Below are 22,781 nucleotides of genomic sequence, written 5' to 3'. Positions count from 1 at the left end.
GGGGCCTCCTTCCCAGGAGATTTGGTGGAGCTTTTTTTTTTTTTTTTGAGACGGAGTCTCCCTCTGTCGCCCAGGCTGGAGCGCAGTGGCCGGATCTCAGCTCACTGCAAGCTCTGCCTCCCGGGTTCACGCCATTCTCCTGCCTCAGCCTCCGGAGTAGCTGGGACTACAGGCGCCTGCCACCTCGCCGGGCTAGTTTTGTGTATTTTTTAGTAGAGACGGGGTTTCACCATGTTAGCCAGGATGGTCTTGATCTCCTGATCTCGTGATCCACCCATCTTGGCCTCCCAGAGTGCTGGGATTACAGGCTTGAGCCACCGCGCTCGGCCAGGTGGAGCTTTTTTGATATTTCTCTGCCCTTTGGCAGCATCACAGGCGTGGGTGTGGGAGAGGGAACCCGCCACTTGTCTTGGCCTGTTCGTGCGTGCCCGAGTCTGGCTGTTATCCCAGCCGCCCTGGCTGCTGTCCCTCGCTCTTCCTGAGGGCCCCCAGGCCTTCCAGGTATCGTATTGAGCCACGAGCTGGACGGGGAGGGCCTGGGTGTGCTATGCATGGGAGCTCGCGGGTGGGTGAGAGCGCACCACTACCTCTGTGTTGCGCAGCTGCAGGGCCCCCGGCAGGTGCAAACGGCGCTCAGACCGGGACGAGTGCAAGCCTGTGCTGCCCTCTGCTGGGCACCCAGCTCCCGGCCTGCCCCGAGCTCAGAAGGCGAAGGGACCCAAGGCCAGGCTGGGGCCCACAAAGCGGGGGTCCTCTAAGGGGTGCATCCAGTTCCCAAGGCCCCCGTGCAGACTTTTGGCTGTCCCCGCGCGGGGACCTCAGGGTTTCTCGCCGGGCACGTCACGCCCTCTGGGCTCAGGCTGGCCCGTACCGGGCCATTCTAGGTGGCCAGGACTCTGCTGTCTTGCCTAGGGGCCAGGTGAGCTCGAACTGTCCCCCTGGGGAGGCTGTGACTCCTGCAAGCTGTGCCTTCCTGGGCTCCTTTTCCAACATTGCCACCTGCCCCATTTCCTTGCCAAAGCAGAGGTGTAGGCGCCTGCCCACTATAAGTCCCTCTTTGTTGCAGCAGGCTCTGAAGGGCCCTCCTGCCTCCAGACCATCCATTTCCGTCTGACTCTGCAGCCAGACAGATCTTTCCAGAGCACTAATCTGATTCTGTCATGCCCTGGCCTGACCTCCTTCAAAGTCTGCCAATTGCCAAGAGGGTCATTACAAAACTCAGCATGAAATGCAAAGGCCTTCAGATCTGGTTCCTGCTTCTCTTCTACCTTTTAACCCCCAGCATTATGGTCTCTTATGTCTGTCATCTTCCTGTCGAGACGAGAGGCCTTGTGCTCTGGAGCCACACAGCCGGAGTCCTCTCCCAGCTCTGCTATTTGCTAGCTGTCTGACCTTGGCCGAGTTTCCTCTCTCTCTCTTTTTTTTTTTTTAAAGATGGAGTCTTGCTTTGTCACCCAGGCTGGAGTACTGTGGTGTGATCTTGGTTGACTGCAACCTCTGCCTCCCAGGTTCAAGCAATTCTCCTGCTTCAGCCTCCCAAGTAGCTGGGATTACAGGTGCCCGCCACCACGCCTGGCTAATTTTTTTGTATTTTTAGTAGAGATGGGGTTTCACCATGTTGGCCAGGCTGGTCTTGAACTCTTGACCTCAGATGATCTGCCTGCCTTGGCCTCCCAAAGTGCTGGGATTACAGATGGTGACCCACCTCGCCCAACCCCAGAGTTTCTTCTCTTGCCTCAATTTTTCTTTTCTTTTTTTTTTTTTTGAGACGGAGTCTCGCTGTGTCGCCCAGGCTGGAGTGCAGTGGTGCGATCTCGGCTCACTGCAAGCTCCGCCTCCGGGGTTCCCGCCATTCTCCCGCCTCAGCCTCCGCCACCTCGCCCGCTAGTTTTTTGTATTTTTAGTAGAGACGGGGTTTCACCGTGTTAGCCAGGATGGTCTCGATCTCCTGACCTCGTGATCCGCCCGTCTCGGCCTCCCAAAGTGCTGGGATTACAGGCTTGAGCCACCGCGCCTGGCTCTTGCCTCAATTTTTCATCTATAAACTGGGGATGATAACAGTAATATGCTTCATAGGGTTGTTGTTAATATTATTTGCATATAGAATATATAAATGTATGCAAAGCACTTAGAATAGTATGTGGCGCATAGTAGATACTTTATAAGTGTTAGTCAACATTATTCATTGAAAATGTGGGGTATCTCACTATGTTGCCCAGTCTGGAGTACAGTGGCTGTTCACAGGAGTGGTCCTGGCTCACTGCAGCCTCAAACTCCTGACCTCAAGGGATCCTCCTGCCTCAGCCTCCCTAGTAGCTGGGACTATAGGCACGTGGCACTGTACTGGCTGCAACGTCTTCCCTTTGACTTCAACTTCTCCTGTTCATCTGATGGCTTGAATAGCCATTCGAGCAACCTATCCGGCAACCTCAGATCAGTTCCTTGATCTGAACCCCAGTGACCTTCACTTCCAATTTACTCAATCTACCCCTACTCATGACCACCCCAGAACTGGCCAGCACTTACACTAGCAGAACTGTTTTTGAAATCTTACACTTCAGTATTCTACCTTCTGAGAGCACCCATCTATCCTTCCAGCTATCTTAATATAAATGATGTTTTATTTGCTCATTTTCTTTCCTGGTTATCCAAATTTTTGGCCTCTCCTTTTACTATCAGATCTTTCTAGCTTTTTAAAATTTTCCTACTGGGTTTATACGTTACTGATCCCTTGAACTCTTACCAAGTTCTGGAACTCTCTTGCACATCCATTCCCTCATGTATTCACTCAGTGAACACCCAGGGACTGTGTCAGGGACCAGCACACATGATCTCTGCCCACAGAGCTTAGAGTGGAAGAAGGCAAAAAACGCATTCACAGTTATGCAATTTTGCATGAGAAAAATGCTGGGAATGAAAGCAACAGGCTGCCAGGTTGGAGAATAAAATGGAGAACTGCAAGAGGAGAGTCTTCAGGGATGGCTTCTGAAAAGGTTCTTTGAATGTCACCAGATTGAGGCCATATGGAAACATTGACGAGGATAGTTTTTTTGTTGGTTTGTTTTCAGGAGAAAAGTGTTGGGATTGGAATACTTTCAGAGTTAATGAAAGGGGACTGGGTGCGGTGGCTGCTGCCTGTAATCTCAGCACTTTGGGAGGCCAAGGTGGGTGGATCCCTTGATTCTAGGAGTTGGAGACCAGCCTGAGAAACAGTGAGACCCCATGTCTACAAAAATTTAAAAATTTGCCAGGCATAATGGCACATGCTTGGGTCCCAGCTACTTGGGAGGCTGAGGTGGGAGGATCTCTTGAGCTCACTATGATTGCACCACTGCACTTCAGCCTGGATGACAGAATGAGACCCTGTCTAAAAAAACAGAATTAGTAAAAGTGACAAAGTAGAGATACAAGTAGAAGTAGAGATAGTTCACACAGGCTCTGTTTTGGTAGTTTAGAGAGGGGAAGCAGAGAAAATGGCAGATACTAGAGCAGGCAGGACTGGCTCCTTGTTAAAAAATTAAGAATTTATAAGCAGTGACAGCAGAACATGAAACCAGGCACAGGGCCCTGTGTGTCTGCAGAGGTCTCAAGCCCACGAAGCTGGCTCTGACAGCGTGCCTGTGTGCCTGTGAGAAGAAGGGGTCAAAATGAGGCATATTGATCATATTAGAGGGGACATAACCGAATAAATGAAATTTAGGACAGACAAAAAGGAGATGGAGAGGCTGGGCGCGGTGGCTCATGCCTGCAATCGGAGCACTTTGGGAGGCTGAGATAGGAGGATCACTTGAGCCCAGGAAGTTGAGACTAGCCTGGGTGACATAGCAAGACACTGTCTACAAAAATAAAAATAAATTAGCTGGGCATAGGTGACGTGTGCTTGTAGTCCAGCTACTCGGGAGGCTGAGGTGGGAGAATTGCTTGAGCCCAGGAGGTTGAGGCTGCAGTGAGCTATGATTATACCACTGCACTCTAGCCTGGGCTAGAGAGTGAGAACCTGTCTCTAAAAGAAAATAAAAGGGGATGCAACCCAGAGTCTATGTGGAGGGGTTAGACAGGAGTGACAAGTCCTCCACTGTAACAGGAAGAAAGAAAACTATAGATGCAAGAGGGTTAGTAACACGCTGTGATGGCTTCAGTTTTTCAGTGGCGGGTGAAGCAACGCTCCCAGGAGTGGGGGAGGGTAGGAGGAGAAAGGGGAATGAGGGGCTTAAGTAGAGAGAAGTGTGTGGAAGTTGGTGGGGTTGGAGTTTCGCCAGCTGAAAGTAGAAGAGTGGATCGGGGAGTTGGTGTTTGTGAGAGCAAATAGATGAAACAATCCAGATTCTTTGTTAGACAAGAAAGTCGAGATATGAGTGAAATAAGAGGGGCTAAGTGTTAGCATCTTGATTCTGGTGACTTGTGATATTGAGGGGCACTCAAGAAAGTGGGCTGAAAGATAGGGCTTTGTAATCAGAAAGGACAAAATTTAAATCCGTGATTTTGGAAGAGTGTAATTTTTGTGATGACAAGGTCCAGAATATCTCTTGGGTGGTGTGTGGTTGGGTTACAAGAAGTCTCTGTGGATGAGGAAGCCAAGGAGCCGAGAGAAGAATTGCGTGGGTCATCAACATGGAGTTGAAATGATCAGGAAGGATGAGGGCATAGGATGGAGCTAAGCCTTCAGGACAAGTGCTAAGTCTTCACTCTTCTCTCAAGATGGGAAAATAATGCACCATTAAAATTATTTTTCTTCTAGGCATGGTGGCTTACACCTATAATCCCAGCACTTTGAGAGGCCAGGTGGGAGAATTGTTTGAGCCCAGGAGTTTAAGACCAGCCTGGGCAATATAGCAAGACCCATCTCTACAAACAAAATTAGCAGGGCTTAGTGGAGGATCACTTGAACCCTGGATTTCGAGGCTGCAGTGAGCCGTGATCAAGTAATTGCACTTCAGTCTGGGTGACAGACACCCTGTCTCAAAAAAAATTTTTTTCTTACAACAGCATTTCTAAGTTTTGCAAACTCCTCTCTTCTTCCACTTCATCAGGGAGATCAATCTCCGTGGGACTGAAGGGGGCACAGTTCTTGCTTTGAGCCAGGAGAGGGAGCAAGAGACTGCCACAGAAGGTTCTGAATCTACATGAAGCCATTTGGAAAACAAAGGGGTGGATCACAAAAGAGCTTGTGGTCCCCCTGGCCTTTCTGCATTAGTTTCCTAGGGTTGTTCTAATAAATTACCACTAACTTGGGCCTTACAATAGTGAACACTTATCCTCTCACAGCTGGAGTGCAGTGATGTAATCTTGGCTCCACCTCCTGGGTTCAAGCAGTTCTGCTTTAGCCTCCCGAGTAGCTGGAACTACAGGTGTGTGCCACTGCACCTGGCTAACTTTTGTATTTTTAGCAGAGATGGGGTTTCACCATGTTGGCCAGGCTGGTCTCGAACTCCTGACCTCAAGTGATCTGCCCACCTCCGCCTCCCAAAGTGCTGGGACTACAGGCGTGAGCCACACACTGGGGCCCATGATATGCTTTTTTAAAAAAACAAAAACAGCCTCAGAAATTTTGAACTACTTTTTCTAAAAGAAACCAACTTTATTGAGAAATAATTCACATGCCATTCACCAGTTTGGTATATTTCCAGATCATTGTTCATCACAATCAATTTGAAAACATTTTTATCACCCCAAAAGAGTCCCCATACCCACTGGCAGTTTCCGTTTCTCGCAACTTCCCTGGCACCCAGTCCCTGGTAGCCTACCCTATCCCTAGAGATTTGCCTTTCCTGGACTCTTTACACAAATGGAGTCGGACAGTAGAAATGCAGTCTTTTAAATTATTGACGGGCCGAGCTGGGCGCTGTGGCTCACTCCTGTAATCCCAGCACTTTAGGAGGCCAAGGTGGGCAGATCACTTGAGGTTAGGAGTTTGAGACCAGTCCGGCCAACATGGTGAAATCCTGTCGCTACTGAAAATGCAAAAATCAGTTGGGCATGGTGGTGCACACCTGTAATCCCAGCTACTCAGGAGGCTGACGCAGGAGAATCAATTGAACCCAGGATGCAGAAGTTGCAGTGAGCCAAGATTACACTACTGTACTCCAGCCTGGGCGACAGAGTGAGATTCTGTCTCAAAAAAAAAAAAAAAAAGTCATGAACAGCGGGTTAGATGTCATTCTTTTGATTTTAGGGTTGTATTCAAGTATAAGACTCATTCTTTTCACAATGAGCAGTTAAAGCAGCAAAGCTGTAGATATCTGAAGCCTTTGACGGCTTAGAGAATAGGAGGAGGATCTCTGGGGTCCCCCCTTTTCTCTCTCCTTCCACTGCAGCCTTCTCCTTTGCCACCACCAGCCGAGAGAACAGTGGAAAGGAAACATCCAAACTCAGCGCTGTGAGGAGAGAGGAATGAAGGCGTGGTAAGAGACATGTGGGGGCTGTTCCCAGCTTGCTCACCTCCTCGTCCTCTTCCTCTTCCTCACCAAGACCACGGAGTTCCCCCAGCCTTGGAGCAGAAGTGTGGTTGTGCCTCTGCAGTAAGCTGGGTGTGGGACTGGCCGGCCAGCATCTGCACTCTATGCCGAGTACCTGTGCCTGGGTGACGCTTCCCCTGCGAACTCCAGTGTGACCTTCCTTCCCAAGCCTCTTGTTTCCCTGGGGGTCTTCCACATTCAGCCGTGTCAAGCCCAGGGAATAGCAGGAGGAAAATGGGATCCTCCCAGAGTTAGGGGCTGGGGGATGAGTTGCCGCAGGTACTAACAGGCAAATCTGTCCTGTTCTTCCAGCCGAGTGCCAGTGGTAGTTGACAGGGAAGGGGCCCCTGAGGAAGACAGCAAGTGGGGAGAGAGGGAGAGACAGAGAAGATGGAGGCATTGGAAGTCTCTGCGGTGGCCCAAGGGGGCAGTGGGGCCTGGAGGAGGTGGTCGGGCTTCTGCTCCCACCAGCCCATGGGCCACTTGGTCCCTTTGCTATGGACCCTGCTGTGGGCAGCCATGGTGGGGTGGAGGCGTGTCCCTGGTACCCCCATGTCTCCCTGCAAGAGTTTCCTGAGGAATCTGTGGGCATCCCGACGCCCTCTGGGTTTCACCTGGAGAACCACTGCTCACAAGTGGCCTTTCCTTATTTCTTTGAGCAACTTGAACTCTTTGTGGAAAGAACATGGGCTCCACGGAGGCCTGTGCCAGTGGAGACAGGAAACATCGCCGCTGTTTTCTTTTTTTTTTTTTTTTTTTTTTTTGAGACGGAGTCTCGCTCTGTCGCCCGGGCTGGAGTGCAGTGGCCGGATCTCAGCTCACTGCAAGCTCCGCCTCCCGGGTTTACGCCATTCTCCTGCCTCAGCCTCCCGAGTAGCTGGGACTACAGGCGCCTGCCACCTCGCCCGGCTAGTTTTTTGTATTTTTAGTAGAGACGGGGTTTCACCATGTTAGCCAGGATGGTCTCGATCTCCTGACCTCGTGATCCGCCCGTCTCGGCCTCCCAAAGTGCTGGGATTACAGGCTTGAGCCACCACGCCCGGCCGCCGCTGTTTTCAAGATGGTTCCGTTCACTCTTTGTCCTAGTGACCCTGTACTCAGCTCCCACTGTGATGGCTTGGGCGGGGGGATGGGCACGTTTTCTGGATAGTTCCACTGCCTCTGCCCCACTGCATGCGAGCCTGGTCAGCCTGGTGAGGGAGGGCATGCTCAGGCCCCCTCCAGCCCTGGGCCTGCTGTCCTTCAGTGGCCTGTGTTCTGAAGACACGGGTGTGTCTCTGTCACTCACTACCCACCCACCGAGTCACAAACACCTGGGGCGGGAAGGAAGGTGAAGGTAAATGCTCCTCGAGGGAGAGTGTGTGTATGAGGGTGGGGTGCGTGGCTGGGGGGCACATGAATGGTAGCCTCCACTTAGGCGCCTGTACCCACCTTCTAGCAGGTCAGCACGGCTGAAGCTAACAACTTTGTGGTGTTCTCTGGGCCTTAGCAGTCACGACCTTGGGCCACGAGATGTGCCCTTGTCGCATTTATTTAAAGAGTTGAAATCTGAAAGGTGCATTAGAAATCGTTCTATTTCTAGAGTCACTCTAAATACACTGCGGTGGAAGATGGCCAAGAGCTATTGTGAAGTGAAAGTAGGAACTGGAAAACGGTGCACTCAGCATAATCTCACACATGCACACGTGTACACCTGTGTATAAAAGATCTGTACACATGTATGTGTATAACACTCATACGTGTGTGTGTGTCCAGGTGGTCTGGGGATTTATATACATAATACAACCGGAAGAAATATACACTAAAGAGGTAGCATTGTCTCCTGGAAGTGGGATTGGGATTATGTGGGGAGGGGAACTTTTAAACATTAATTTAAGGAAAAGAAATGGAAAAACGTTCTGGTTCAGTCTAGCCAGGGTAAGTTTGAGACCTGGGCCCCAGGGTGACTTTCTTTTTTTTTTTTTTTTTTGAGACGGAGTCTTGCTCTGCCACCCAGGCTGGAGTGCAGTGGCCGGATCTCAGCTCACTGCAAGCTCCGCCTCCCGGGTTTACGCCATTCTCCAGGGTGACTTTCACCTCAACCACTGCTCTCTGCCAGTGGCCTGGCCCGTGGTGTGAGTGTTTACGACCTCAGAAGTGACTTGTCCTGCAGGTGATTCCTTCTGATGGCGGGAGAATGTTTATGACATTGTCCATCTCTGTTTCTCCTTAATGAAATTGCCTGGCAGCCATGGTATTTCAGAGAAGTCTTAGCCCCTAGTCACTCTCCCATTTAGCTCTCCGTTCCATTTGCCGTGGGAATGACTGCTCTGACATCAGAACAGGCAATGGCAGCAGGAAGCCGTATCATCAAAGGTGCGAGTTTGAGCCCTGGAGAGAGAGGTGTTCATAGGATAATTTTTGCAACAGTTGGAAAATGCTCTGCTGGACAGGCCTGGCTTTTGCCCAGAGGCTCAACAGGAGTTGGTCCACGTGCTCCGTTCTCATTTTCACTACCCAGTTACTCCCTGGGCCACCCGCCTGCCACAGAACCTGAAGTCAAATCACCAGAGGCTCAGCTTTCTGGTCCACAGGGGGCTGTTTCTTTTTCTATTTATTTTATTTTATTTATTTTATTTATTCATTTATTTATCTATTTATTTTTGAGATGGAGTCTCACTCTGTAACCAGGCTGGTGTGATCTTGTCTCACTGCAACCTCCACCTCCTAGGTTCGAGTGATTCCCCTGCTTCAGCCTCCAGAGTAGCTGGGACTACAGCTGCGCGCCATCACGCCCAGCTAATCTTTTTTTTTTTTTTTTTGAGATGGAGTCTCGCTCTGTTGTCCAGGCTGGAGTGCAGTGGCCGGATCTCAGCTCACTGCAAGCTCCGCCTCCCGGGTTCACGCCGTTCTCCTGGCTCAGCCTCCAGAGTAGCTGGGACTACAGGCGCCCGCCACCTCGCCTGGCTAGTTCTTTGTATTTTTTAGTAGAGACGGGGTTTCACCGTGTTAGCCAGGATGGTCTCGATCTCCTGACCTTGTGATCCGCCCGTCTCGGCCTCCCAAAGTGCTGGGATTACAGGCTTGAGCCACCGCGCCCGGCCTGGCCCAGCTAATCTTTTTGTATTTTAGTAGAGACGGGGTTTCATCATGTTGGCCAGGATTGTCTTGATCTCCTGACCTCATGATCCGCCCGCCTCAGCATCCCAAAGTACTGGGATTATAGGCGTAAGCCACCACGTCCAGCCATATGTAACTGTTTCTAGGAGAGATTTCTGTCTCATCCCTTCTCTTACTTTTCTCTTTCTCTTTTTTTTTTTTTTTTGAGACGGAGTCTCGCTCTGTCGCCCAAGCTGGAGTGCAGTGGCCGGATCTCAGCTCACTGCAAGCTCCATCTCCCGGATTTACGCCATTCTCCTGCCTCAGCCTCCCGAGTAGCTGGGACTACAGGCGCCCGCCAACTCGCCCGGCTAGTTTTTTGTATTTTTTAGTAGAGACGGGGTTTCGCCGTGTTAGCCAGGATGGTCTCGATCTCCTGACCTCGCGATCCACCCGTCTCGGCCTCCCAAAGTGCTGGGATTACAGGCTTGAGCCACCGCGCCCGGCCCACTTTTCTCTTTCTCTCCCTCAAAATTTTCCAATGTTCCTGGGAGGGCTAGTCAGTCACAACTTAAGAGTGGTATAGTAGTGGGCTCTCTGCCTGAAAGCTGAGGAATTGGGACTTTAGAGTGGATGAGTGGAGGGATCGTTTTGGAGAGGAAGGCAGTGACTGGAAACTAGGTGGCAAGAAGGCATCTTCTTGCACTTCCATTCATCCCATCTCTTCCCCATAGCAAAAAGAACTGCAGTCAATTCTGGGGATTTGCAGTATTGACATCAAGTCCCCAGGGTGTCCCAGCAGAAGGGGTGGCAGCGACTGTGGGCTGTTTCTACTGAATGGAAGACTCCATCTCAGGAAGCAATAAACGGCAGCGAGGTTTTTTGGGCACGTGGCATCTGTGAGATCTGAGGGGATCAGATAATGCCCAGGAAGGATTCTGAAAGCAAATGAGAACATTCAAAAATGCTCATCATAAGCGCAGCCATGTACAGATGATCTGGGAGATCTTAAAGGAGGCATTTTTCCAGGGATGGGGAATCTCAGGTTGGCTTTGGAAGGTTGGCTGAAGCGAGAGCCAGTGCCCTCTCCCTGGACCGCCTGCTTAGGTTAGAACGCATGTGTGCCTCCCTCACTAAGGTTTCATCAGTAATTCATTTTTTTTTTTTGGCAGGGGGAGACAGTCTCACTCTGTCACCCAGGCTGGAGTGCGATGGTGTGATCTCTGCTCACTGCAACCTCTGCCTCCCGGGTTCAAGTGATTCTCCTGCTTCAGCCTCCCAAGTAGCTGGGATTACAGGCACCTGCCATCATGCCCGGCTAATTTTTGTATTTTTAGTAGAGATAGGGTTTCACCACATTGGCCGGGCTGGTCTCGAACCCCTGACATCAGGTGATCCACTCGCCTTGGCCTCCCAAAGTGCTGGGATTACAGGCATGAGCCACTGTGCCCCACCAGGGATTCATTCTTTGAAAAGGTATGAAGTATCTCAAAGTAGATTGTAGCCAGCATAAGCTGAACAAACAAAAAAAACATTTTTCAGTTGGGCATGCTGGCTCACGCCTGTAATTCCAGCACTTTGGGAGGCCAAGGCAGGTGGATCACCTGAACCCAGGAGTTTGAGATCAGCCTGGCCAATGTGGTGAAACCCTGTCTGTACTAAAAATACAAAAATTAGCTGGGCATGGTAGCGCATCCCTGTAATCCCAGCTACTTGGGAGGCTGAGACAGGAGAATCACTTGAACCCGGAAGGTGGAGGTTGCAGTGAGCGAAGATCACGCCACTGCACTCCAGCCTGGCAACAGAGTGAGACTCTGTCTCAAACAAAACAAAACCAAACCAAAACCATTCTCCATTCGTCTCATAATTGTGTTTGGATTAGGAGACTGAGGCATGAACAGGATGTGAAGGAATGGAGATGTGGGTGTGGACGGTGTTATTGAGTAGTGTGGGAGAGAATGAGGGAGAGTTGAAGAGGGCATCTGGGATTGAGAGATGTCTTGAGGGGTGATGTTGCAGCCTCTGGTCAAGAAGCCAGTGTTCAGGGAGAGGCTGCACATATCAGAGAGGGAGGACAATGTGAGCTCCACGGAGGAGTGAGCAGGGGCAGGTCCTGAGGGAGTGCTTCTATGAATTTGGCATCCTGGGCAAATTTGGCAACAGATGGGCAAAAACCCAGAGGTGGAGAGAGGAGATGGGATCTCACTTGAAGCTCAGCCTGGAGAAGTATCTGGAACTCTGAGCTCGGTGGGGCGCAGAGCGGGGTGGGCATGAGAGAACATGGAGGCTGAGGACGGGAATGGGGGCGTGGGCCCCTATGGCCTCTGTGTCTCCATGGAGTGGGCTGAGTGGTCGTCTGCTGAGATGAGTGTGGTGGGAAAGAGACGGGGGCTCCTTAGAGAGCTTAAGCTCCATCTCTTGGGCATGCCCTGCAGAGTCTGCCTGATGCTGGAAAAGGATGACAAGGAGAGGACGTGCAGTGCTGAGGGATAGAGGCTCTGATGGGGAAGCCGAGGCTCCCTGGGAATGTGCAAAGGGGAATTTTATCCAGCTTGGAGGCTGAGCAGTAAGGTTTTCTGAAGGATGTGTCACTTAATTAAGGTATGATCTGAAGAAAGAAGAGGGGTGAGCCTGGCAAAACTGTTACTGGAAAGAGGTCTTGATCCAGACCCCAAGACAGTGTTCTTGGATCTTGTGCACAAAATAATTCAGGGTGAGTCCGTAAAGTTTATCAAACAAGTTTATTAAGAAAATAAAGGAATGAGAGTAGTTATTCCATAGACAGGAGTGGCGTGGGCTGCTGGATGGAGTATATTCGTGGTTACTTATTGATCCTATGCAAAACCAGGGCTGGGTTGTTCATGAGTTTTCTGAGAAAGTGATTTCCTGGAACTGAGGGTCCCTCCCCTTTTTAGACTACATAGGGTAACTTCTGGACACTGCATGGCATTTGTAAACGGTCAGTTAGCAAATAAGTAGCAGTGAGGATGATCAGAGGTCACTTTCATCACCATCTTGGTCTTGGTGGGTTTTGGCTGGCGTCTTTACTGCATCCTGTTTTACCGGCACGGTCTTTGTGACCTGTGTCCTGTGATATCAGTCCTGCCGACCTCCTGTCTCATCCTGTGACTGAGGATGCCTAACCTCCTGAATGCAGCCCCTATTCAAGATCGAGTCACTCGTTCAAATCCCTCTGACAAAGTGAGGAAGGCATTCCAGGCAGTCAGCAGCAGGCACAATACTCCAGAGTGAGACAGCCTCAAGTGTCCTGGGGTGCGGTCATGATTAACCTTGACCAAGGAAAGGTTTGGCCCTTATCCCCGGCTCCCAGGAGGCCACCTCTAAGCCCTTGGAATTGCCTCCCTGATAAGAGTGCATTTATTTACCTGGGGGCCTTGGGCCCCAAGAGATAGTCTCTGCTAACAATGTATCCTATGGGGGTCCCTTGAGCCAAGTGGTATCAGCTTGACCTCTGCAGGGGCTGGAAACCAGAATCAGCCAACAGGATCAGCCATGTCTGGGTGACCAGCCCCCAGTAGAAATCTTGGACACCAAAGCTCAGGTGAGCGGCCCTAGCTGGCAGCGCTTTGTGTGTTTGGGCACATCGTTGTTGGGAGGAGTAAGCACTGGCCGTGCAACTCCACCAGAGGAGGATGATGGAGGGGCCTGGTCTCTCCTGGCCTCTGTCCACATGGCTCTTCCCTTGCTGATTGATTGGAATCTATACCCTTTCACTGTGATAAACCATGACCATGAGTGTTACAGCTTCTCTGAGTTCTGTGTTGTTCTCGTGAATTAATGGACCCGATCTTCCAGTGGAATGGGGTGGGCGGGAACCAGATTGGCCCGTGATGGCCTGTGATGTCCTAGAATAGCCAGGTCACAGGTGGGCCTTCCCATCCGGGGAAGGTGATGAGCCCAGCCTGGCTGGAGCAATCCGGGGTCATTGTCAGGAGTCATTCATGCCAAGACATGGTTTAGTTTCCATTCTGTGTGCGTTTTTGGGTGAAATGCACACAGAAACCACTACTCTCTGTCTCTACATGGCTTCCTATTGAGGGGACCAGGGAGGATGCAGTAAGAGAGATGGCCTTTGAGCTAGTCTCTGAGGTCCCCTTTAGGAATTGGTAAATAACACAACCCTGAAAGGAGAGGGACTTGGAGAAACCCAATGTTGGCTGGGGTGGCAGATTTACCCCTGAAGCCTTTGGGTTGGACCCAGCTCTGTGGCAGCTCCCCCGCCTATCTCCCCAGGCTTAGCTCCCATGTGCCCTCAGCCCTCTAGTCTCATCTATTGCTCTGCCCCCAGTGCTGGCCCCAGACGTCCCCGGCCTTCCTGCTGAAGGGCTTGGGCTCCTGAGGAACGGAGTCCAAGCTTCCTCACGCTCAGCCAGCAGCACTGGCCTGGGGCATGGATCACATGCCCTTTGGGGAGTGGGTGAGTCCTCCAGGAGTAGAGCCCACACTGCCCTTCCGGCCTCTCACAGCCCCACTCGGATTATGTATTTGGAGACGGGCTCAGGGAGCCTCAGCTCTAGGCTTGCTGGTGACCCCAGGCCCTGTGGCATCTGGCCAGGAAGCTCCTGTGCAGTGTAGGCCAATAGCCAGCCTCCCTTTTAAGTGGCATTTTGAAAGCCAGCTGCTCCCATTGGCCCACCTGAAGACATCCCTTCTCCTGCCTCTCCTCAGTGGGGGCCTGCCTCCTGGTCTGCTCAGCTGAGCAGGGCATCACAGAATGGTCTTCCTTATCCTTCTTCTCGACATTATTTGGTGACATTCTTTTCAGTCTACTGGCAGAATGAATCCTACCTAATAACGGTTGTGGTTTCCACAGCCCTCAGCCCTCCGCCCTCCACACTCTGTCGGCCAGTCTAGCTTGGGCCTTGGTGGCCAGTATTGGTCACATGCTGCCAACAAGGGGCCAGGACACAAAAATGCCGGAAAAGGTAAATTTGCGAGTCACACCATGGGTCAGGCCTCAGATGTGAAGTCAGCTTACATGGCTAGAAGGGCTCCAAGGCAAGTCTGCAAGCTGAACCAATGAATTACTGTAGCTCAAGCAAACTGGTCAGAAAGCACCTCGGGCAGCAGGCACTGGCAGGTCCTGTAGGTGCTGTCCAGGACAGGGAGACTCTTAGCTTGGAAGCATTCAGCCTCACTGGCAAGGTTGGCCAACGAGAGGGACATTTGGCTCATCTTAGCCTGCTGTCATTAACTGTCAGGTTAATCTAGATGACCCCCACCCAGCCCCGTGCCATGTTCCTTTCGTGCTCATAAAGCCTTGGGCTATGATGTGGCTTTCTGCACGTACACTTCCAGGAAGTGTGTGTCCCAGCATGCCATCCCCTGTGCGCCCCCTATCTGGCCTTCCCCCAACAAGCACACTTCTGCCTTGCAGGTGAGAGTGTCACAGCACACCTCGAAACTGTATCCCTCCCAAAGCTATATAACTGGGCTAGCTGACGCCAAAGTGTCAGATCAGGTTTTCAGACACTTCATACCTAGTTAGCAGTAACAACCGATTCCAACGGGAAGATACCAGACCGTGCTTCGCCTTGCTAATCAGTAGTACCTGCTAGCAAGCCACATCTTGAATAACAAAGCTGATCTGGGGGCCAAGTTTGGTGTCATTTGTTTGAGGGCCCGAACTGCAGGTCAGGACCTGTTCACACGGCCTTTCCCTGTCACCAGCAGCTCACACTGGCTGACACTCACACTGGCTGACAGGACTCCCTCCAGGCCAGACGCCTCCAGCCCTCACTGTGCAGTCAGGAAGCTTTTCTTCCCCTTTTCTAAGGGCTGTGTGTGGCGTATGGCTGTGTTGGGGGAGAATCTCAAAGCAAAAGCGGGGTTTAGCGCAGACCAAAGCTTACCTGGAAAGGCAATGTGAAAAACAGTGGGGAACCCCAACCCTGCCCCTCCAACAAGGGGCTACTCTGACGTTTGAAAACCACTAGACATAGACGTGAGGTCAACTGTCTGACCAGGAGATTGGGAAGGAAACAAAGCCGCTTATCCAAGTTGGAGCATAACATAAAGGATGCTGAGGTCAGATGGCAATGTGACCCATATCTGGCAAGAATAGATGTATATGTTACAAACACAGACGATAAAAACTGTCAGCCTTTGAGGGAGACACTGTCTTTGTAATGTAGAAATAACCAGTCTGTACAGACTTGGAAGTGGTAAAACCAAAGCTTATGAAAATATTTTTTAAAATATTAAAAATTTCTCTAGCAGAACAGCCTATTGTGTGGAGCATAATACAGCAACATTAATTTTAGGTCAAATCCTTTGGACATAATGTGACCTAAAAGTACATCACATTTAGAGATGCACTTTTGCTTCTATAATGTTTCAATTTTTTTTTTTTTTTGAGACGGAGTCTCGCTCTGTCGCCCAGGCTGGAGTGCAGTGGCCGGATCTCAGCTCACTGCAAGCTCCGCCTCCCGGGTTCACGCCATTCTCCTGCCTCAGCCTCCCTAGTAGCTGGGACTACAGGCGCCCGCCACCTCGCCCGGCTAGTTTTTTGTATTTTTTAGTAGAGACGGGGTTTCACCGTGTTAGCCAGGATGGTCTCCATCTCCTGACCTCGTGATCCGCTCGCCTCGGCCTCCCAAAGTGCTGGGATTACAGGCTTGAGCCACCGCGCCCGGCCAACTTCACTTTCTTAATGGTATCCTTTAAGGTGCTAAAGTCAATTTTGATGAAGCCCCATTTATGTATTGTTTTCCTTTGTTGCTTGTGCTTTTGGTATTGTACTTAAGAAACCATTCCTAAGCCCAACACCACAAAGATTTACTTCTGTTTTCTTCTAGGAGTTTAAACTCTTATATTTAGGTCTATGATCCATTTTGAGTTAGAATTTGTAATGTGGTAGGAAGGAGGGATCCTCTTGCTGGGCATGTAGCTACCAGTTGTCCCAGCACCGTTTGTTGAAAAGACCACTCCTTCTCTATTGAATGGTAGTAGCATCCTTGTTGAAAATAAGTTGATCAGAAATGTATGGGTTTATTTCTAGATGTTCAGTTCCATTCCTCTGATCAATATGTCTATTCATATGCCTACACTATCTTATTGTAGCTTCATAGCACATTTTGAAATTGGTAAAAGTGTCTTCCAACTTTGTTCTTTTCCAAGATTTTTTGGCTATTCTGGGTCCCCTGCATTTCCGCATCAATTTTACCATTTTGTCAACTTCTGCAAAAAATACAGCTAGGTTTTTGATAGGAATTGTGTTGAATATGTAGACTAATTTGGGCAACATTGCCATCTTACCAATATTAAGTCTTCTAATCCATGAACATGGATGTCTTTCCATTTATCTGGATCTTGATTTCTTTAAACAACGTGTTGTAATTTTATTCTTGATGCTACTGTATGTAGGATTTCTTTATTCTCATTTTCAGAATGTTTGTTGTTAGTACAGAAATAAAACTGATTTTTGTATAATGTTTGATCTTGTATCCTGCAACCTGTTGAACTCATTACTTTTTAGGGATTCTTTAGCATTTTCTATATACAAGTATATATCAACTGTGAATACATATAGTTTCACTATTGTTGCAGTATAAATGGCTTTTCTTTATTAGCTTATTTGATTTTTTAGATGTTGAACAAACCTTGAATTCCTAACCTAACTGCTCTGGCTAGAACTTCAAGTACAATGCTGAATAGAAGTAGTGTGAGTGAACATCCTTGTCCTTCTTCCCAATCTTAAGGGGAAAACATTCAGCCTTCAGTCTATCACCATGAAGTATAATGTCATGTGTGGGCTTTTCACAGATGTTATATTTATCATGTCTAGGAAGATTCCTTTTGTTCCTAAGTTTGTTGAGTGTTTTTATCATGAAAGGTTTTGGATTTTATCAAATGCTATTTCTGTCTCTAATAAGACAATCTATGTGGGTTTTGTGCTTTATTAAATATGGTACAGTTGATCCTCATTATTCACAATTATGTATTTGTGAATGTACCAACTTGCTAAAATTTATAACCCTCAAATTGATATCTGTGGCACTTTTGTGGTCATTTGTGGATGTGTGTAAATGGATGAAAAATTTGAGTCACCCAATACACATGGTCCCAGCTGAGGCTGAACATGATGATGCTCTGCTTTCCTGTTTCAGCCTCATAGAGAAATGACTGGAGGATGGAAATGGCAGGGGAAATTCAGTGTAGTACAAGAAGCTCTGGCTCCAGGGCCAGGTGGATGGGGTTTGAATTTCAGCTCTGACACCTGTTAGTGGGCATGTCACTTAACACTTGATACCTCAGTTTCACTTCTGTAAAATAAAGTAGAATTTGCTAGGATGAATTAAGAATTCAAGCTCATAATGTGCATGAGATAAACATATGTATACACACATATACACAAACACATTCTCCAAAAAGCAGTTGTTCCATATTTAATTCAGTGTTTGTGGGAGAATATTCTGTAGAACATAATTAGTCAATAATGAGAACTGACTGTATATTAGTTTGATTTTTAGATGTTGAACCAACCTTGAATTCCTGGGATAAATTCCACTTGGTCATGATGTAGAATCCTTTTTATACATTGCTGGATTCAGTTTGCTAATATTTTTGTTAACGATTTTTGTGTATTAATAAGGAATATTGGCTTATAGTTTTCTTGTGATATCTAGTCTAGTATCAGGATAATACCTCCTAGAATAAGTTGGGAAGTATTCTTTTCTCTCCTACTTTTAGAAACAGTTTGCAAAAAATTAGTGCTAATTTTAATGTTTGGTAGAATTCAGCAGTGAAGCCATCTAGGCCTGGGATTTTCTTTGTGAGACTTTTAAAATTATTAATTCAGTATTTTTCCTTGTTAGTGCCAATTGCATTTTTAACCAACTTTTAGGTAGAACCAAAGATAACAATATTATCTCATTAGGCCAGTGAAATTCAAGAAGAAAATACATATTATCAAGGAAGATGCTAAGTATTTGGAAAATTCAGATAGGCAGCTATGAAAATTATCCATTGTATCTTGATTCTTAACCTCTATCTAGCTTTAACAAACATTTGATCACTTCTCATGCGGTTTTATAACCTTATGAACAAGAAATTTCAGCCTGTTCTACATCAGATTTATATACAAACCTCTTAACTAAAACTTGCAGCAAAGTCCTTATAATCAAAAACTAAAGTCTGTACATTTCTTGAGACAATACACAGCTATGTATCTCTATATATTTATACATATAAATATATTTCACTCTATCTACAAAAATAACACTTAGCTCAGAACCTGTCAGGAAGGCAGTGTGTAGTGGAAAAAATACTGGAATAGATTTCTGGAGGTCTCAGTTCTGGTGCCAGCTCTAACTTAGATGCCTTTATGTGTTTCTTCCATTGATAAAATGAGGTTATGCCTGGTGATCAGTAAGGTTCTTTTTTTTTTTTTTTTGAGACGGAGTCTCGCTCTGTCGCCCAGGCTGGAGTGCAGTGGCCGGATCTCAGCTCACTGCAAGCTCCGCCTCCCGGGTTCACGCCATTCTCCTGCCTCCGCCGCCCAAGTAGCTGGGACTACAGGCGCCCGCCTCGTCGCCCGGCTAGTTTTTTGTATTCTTTAGTAGAGACGGGGTTTCACCGTATTAGCCAGCATGGTCTCGATCTCCTGACCTTGTGATCCGCCCGTTTCGGCCTCCCAAAGTGCTGGGATTACAGGCTTGAGCCACCGCGCCCGGCCGCAAGGTTCTTTCTGGTGTTAAAAATACAATGACTTATTCTGCAATAATGCCATTCCCATTGCTCTTACTTCAGAGTGGTCACCATGAAAATATTTTGTTATATACATATAAACATACACACCTCCATACTTCATTTGTACAGAACTAATCAACCAATTCACAAAATCTTAGAGGAAGTCTGTGATTAAATAATGTAATTCCAACATCTCAAAGTTCTAAAGTTTGTTATGAAACAGTTACTACTATTCTTTCTCTACATATACAAATTTGCCTTTTCACTTTATGTAAGTGTAGTACTATCTCACATGAGGCATCTATAATTATGCTAACTTTCAAAAACAAGGCAGTCATTTTTCAGAAATTCTGAGCCTGTCAGAGAAACTAAACGGTATTTCATCAGTTGTCTCTACTGGCACATTACTTCGACTAAAATGACATGAAGAATGGTGAGCAAAACTTGAAATAAATGCATCTGGAGTCCGACTGCAATGACAGCTATCTGCTGGTGTAACACTACTTGGATTACCAGGATGTGAATGGTAAACACCATGGAATGGGTCTTGCAATGAGTGATAATGCCCTGCTCCTCCTGAGGTGGCTGCAGAACTCTGGTAAGGACCATTAGACATAAGACAAGTTTGAAAGCAAGTCTTCCTTCCCAAACCTCGATGCATGTCTAATTTAGCAATGAGAGGTTTCCCAACATTCACTTCCTGCTTGTCCTCTACAGTATCTTCCAATCCTGAGTACTGATATGATAAACATACTGTGAAGACTAGATGTTCCTGGAAAGGAAAAAAATCTGGTTTATTATTGGCATCAACAGTGAATATATAGCAATCTGAAAATATTATTCACACATACACACCCACATACCCTGCCCCCTCGCCACCAAAAATCCACTAACTCTCCTTTTCCAGGTTCAAAATCCTCAAGGCATCCTTTATATCTCCCCAAAACTGAGAAATGCCAGCTATCATCTTACCTTTCTTTCATGCAATACTTAACAACACATTTAGAATTTCTAGTTCTTACTACTGTTAGTAGTCAAAGTCAGAGATCTTATATTCTAGATGAACAGGGAAAACATATTTTCCAAGCAGTGCAGCTTAGGAAACTTATCCTTCCTTATTACTAGAGATAGGGAATTATCTTTTAAAAAATGATCTGGGCTGGGCATGGTGGCTCATGCCTATAATCCTAGCACTTTGGGAGGATGAGGCAGATGGATTACTTGAAGTTAGGAGTTCAAGACCAGCCTGGCCAACTTGGTGAAACCCATCTCTACTAAAAATACAAAAAATTAACTGGGCATGGTGGCGTGTGCCTGTAGTCCCAGCTACTAGGGAGGCTGAGGCACAAGAATCACTTGAGTCCAGGACGTGGAGGTTGCAGTTAGCTGAGATTGTGCCATTGCACTCCAGCCTAGGTGACAGACACCATCTCAAAAAAACAAAAAACAAAAACAAAAAACCCTGGTTTTATACTAGTTTTATTAAAAAAGCTAAAGTTGTTTTTAAAATAGAGTAATCCATAATCGTAGATGGAAAATATAACTGAATCAGATAATGGGCTAACTTTTTTTTTTTTTTGAGATGGAGTCTGGCTCTGTTGCCCAGGCTGGAGTGCAATGGCACCATATCGGCTCACCGCAACCTCCGCCTCCTGGGTTCTAGCGATTCTCCTGCCTCAGCCTCCCTAGTAGCTGGGACTACAGGCGCCCGCCACCTCGCCCGGCTAGTTTTTTGTATTTTTTTTAGTAGAGACAGGGTTTCACCGTGTTAGTCAGGATGGTCTCGATCTCCTGACCTTGTGATCTGCTCATCTCGGCCTCCCAAAGTGCTGGGACTACAGGCTTGAGCCACCGCGCCCGGCCAATGGGCTAACTTTTTAAGAGAAGAAAGGACTTTAAGTAGATGAGCTCCGAACAGGATGACAACAGGTTTACGTGTGTAATTCTCAATTGTGTCCATTCCATTCTCTTTGAGTTTTAGCTGATACATTCTATGGTCATGTACTTGTGAACAAATTAAAATCTCAATTTTTGCAAAGAAAGCTTTCATTAGAACACTCAACATGCAGAACTAGCTTCTCATTTGTAAGTCAACTAGAAATAAAAAATGGAAAAGAAATTCCAATTCTAATTTGCTATATGTTTAGTTACAGAACTAGGAAATGATTACTTGAAAATCTGAACATATTTAAAAGTAGAATATGGAGCTGGGAGTGGTAGCTCACACCTGTAATCTGACTGCTTTGGGAGGCCAAGAAGGGAGGATTCTTGAGGCCAGGAGTTCAAGATTGGAGTGGGCAATATAGTGAGATCCCTTCTCTACAAAATGTTTTAAAAAAAATTAGCTGGGTGTGGTGGCATGTGCCTGCAGACCCAGCTACTTGGGAAGCTGAGGTGGCAGGATCATTTGCACTCAGGAGTTTGAGGTTATAGTAAGCTATGTTCATACCACTGCACTGCAGCCTGGGCAACAGAGTTAAGGCTTTGTCTCTACAAAAAGAAAAAAGAATATGCTCTATGTTACTAATTTTTCAGCATTATGGAAGGTAAGCACACAAAGTCCTGTGGCCACCAGCGGAAACAGAATGTAAGAAGGGTCACTGATAGGACCTTCTGTAGATTGGTTATCTCTAGTTTAATAATAAGGCAGCATATCTATGGTCCATGCCAAAGTAAATTTCCAGTTTCATCAAGTTTTCCATTAGTAGCTATAAACAGAAAAGAGTGTAACCTTTAATTTTTGCAGTGAACTGAGTCTGGTATAGAGGCAATGCTTGGGAAGATCCTTTGATACCAAGTAGCTGCCAGTTTCTTCAGGTGTGCCTTTATTTGCATCTTTTGGATCAATATCTAGGTCCTGTAAAAAAAAAAAAAAAAAAAAAAAAGTAGTGACTGTTAATAAGGAGATCCATGAAAGCCACAATATCATCTAGCACATGAGGGGTCTTAACTGATACTGTTCTCGCGTGAATTTTGGCCTTTTGTAAATTTTGATAATCCCAACATTATCCAGGGCTAAACAATGAAAACAACAATCTAATAGGAATTCTCAATTCTGTATTAAGCCATTTAAAAAGTAAAGTGAGCTCTGAAAGAGTTTCCTTTCAAATGATTCCTAGAACTGCTTTTTGAGCTACTCAAGTTTCCTCTTAAGCAGAGAGAGCCCCATTAGTGTTTGACTCCTGGATTCTCTTCTCTTAATCATCACTTTTGGGAAGGTGCAGGGAAATTTATATGATTAGAATATTTAAGAAAGATAAATAAACAGCCTTTTTCCTTTTTCTTCTTCTAGACCCAACCCAATGGCCAATAGTAAGAGGGTTCTGCTCCTCCAGTGAGAAGCCCACAGGCCCCTGGCTTGCTCAGCACCCCAGGAAGCCTATCTGGGCTCCACAGTGCTGAAACTGGAGGTGTGGGGTGGCCACTGAATTCTGGGGTTTGGTGCTAGACCGTTTACTCTGACATGAAGCAATATCCTCCACAAAGCCTCTATCAGTAATAAAAGTGATATTTTGGGTTTCTGCTTGTCTTACTCCT

At 47.4% G+C, this 22,781-nt stretch overlaps 1 protein-coding gene and 1 long non-coding RNA gene across 5 annotated transcripts in view; one reads left to right on the top strand and one right to left on the bottom strand.

Annotated features, from left to right (window-relative positions):
* The first annotated feature begins 17,040 nt into the window (after positions 1–17,040).
* On the top strand, positions 17,041–19,423 carry LOC117099333. The gene is made up of 2 exons (XR_004443769.1): positions 17,041–18,928; positions 19,236–19,423. It is a non-coding gene; the product is annotated as an uncharacterized LOC117099333 (long non-coding RNA).
* MALT1 (MALT1 paracaspase) overlaps positions 19,393–22,781 on the bottom strand; it is an 88,236-nt gene continuing 84,847 nt past the window's right edge. For 2 of the 4 annotated variants that reach the window (XM_033238733.1, XM_033238735.1), the window contains 2 exons: positions 21,976–22,101; positions 19,408–20,016 (listed from right to left, as the gene is read on the bottom strand). In XM_033238733.1, the coding sequence (XP_033094624.1) occupies positions 19,579–20,016; positions 21,976–22,101 (564 nt within the window). In that variant the 3' untranslated portion in view covers positions 19,408–19,578. Of the gene's footprint in view, positions 20,017–21,975; positions 22,102–22,781 lie in introns of all 4 variants that reach the window. The other 2 variants (XM_033238728.1, XM_033238730.1) reach the window with 2 other exon arrangements.

The sequence above is a fragment of the Trachypithecus francoisi genome, unplaced genomic scaffold, assembly GCF_009764315.1.
Source record: "Trachypithecus francoisi isolate TF-2019V2 unplaced genomic scaffold, Tfra_2.0 Contig01474, whole genome shotgun sequence".
In the NCBI taxonomy this organism is placed as follows: Eukaryota; Metazoa; Chordata; class Mammalia; order Primates; family Cercopithecidae; genus Trachypithecus; species Trachypithecus francoisi.
The sequence above is the reverse complement of the archived record's forward strand: the minus strand, read 5'-3'. Positions and strand labels throughout refer to the sequence as shown.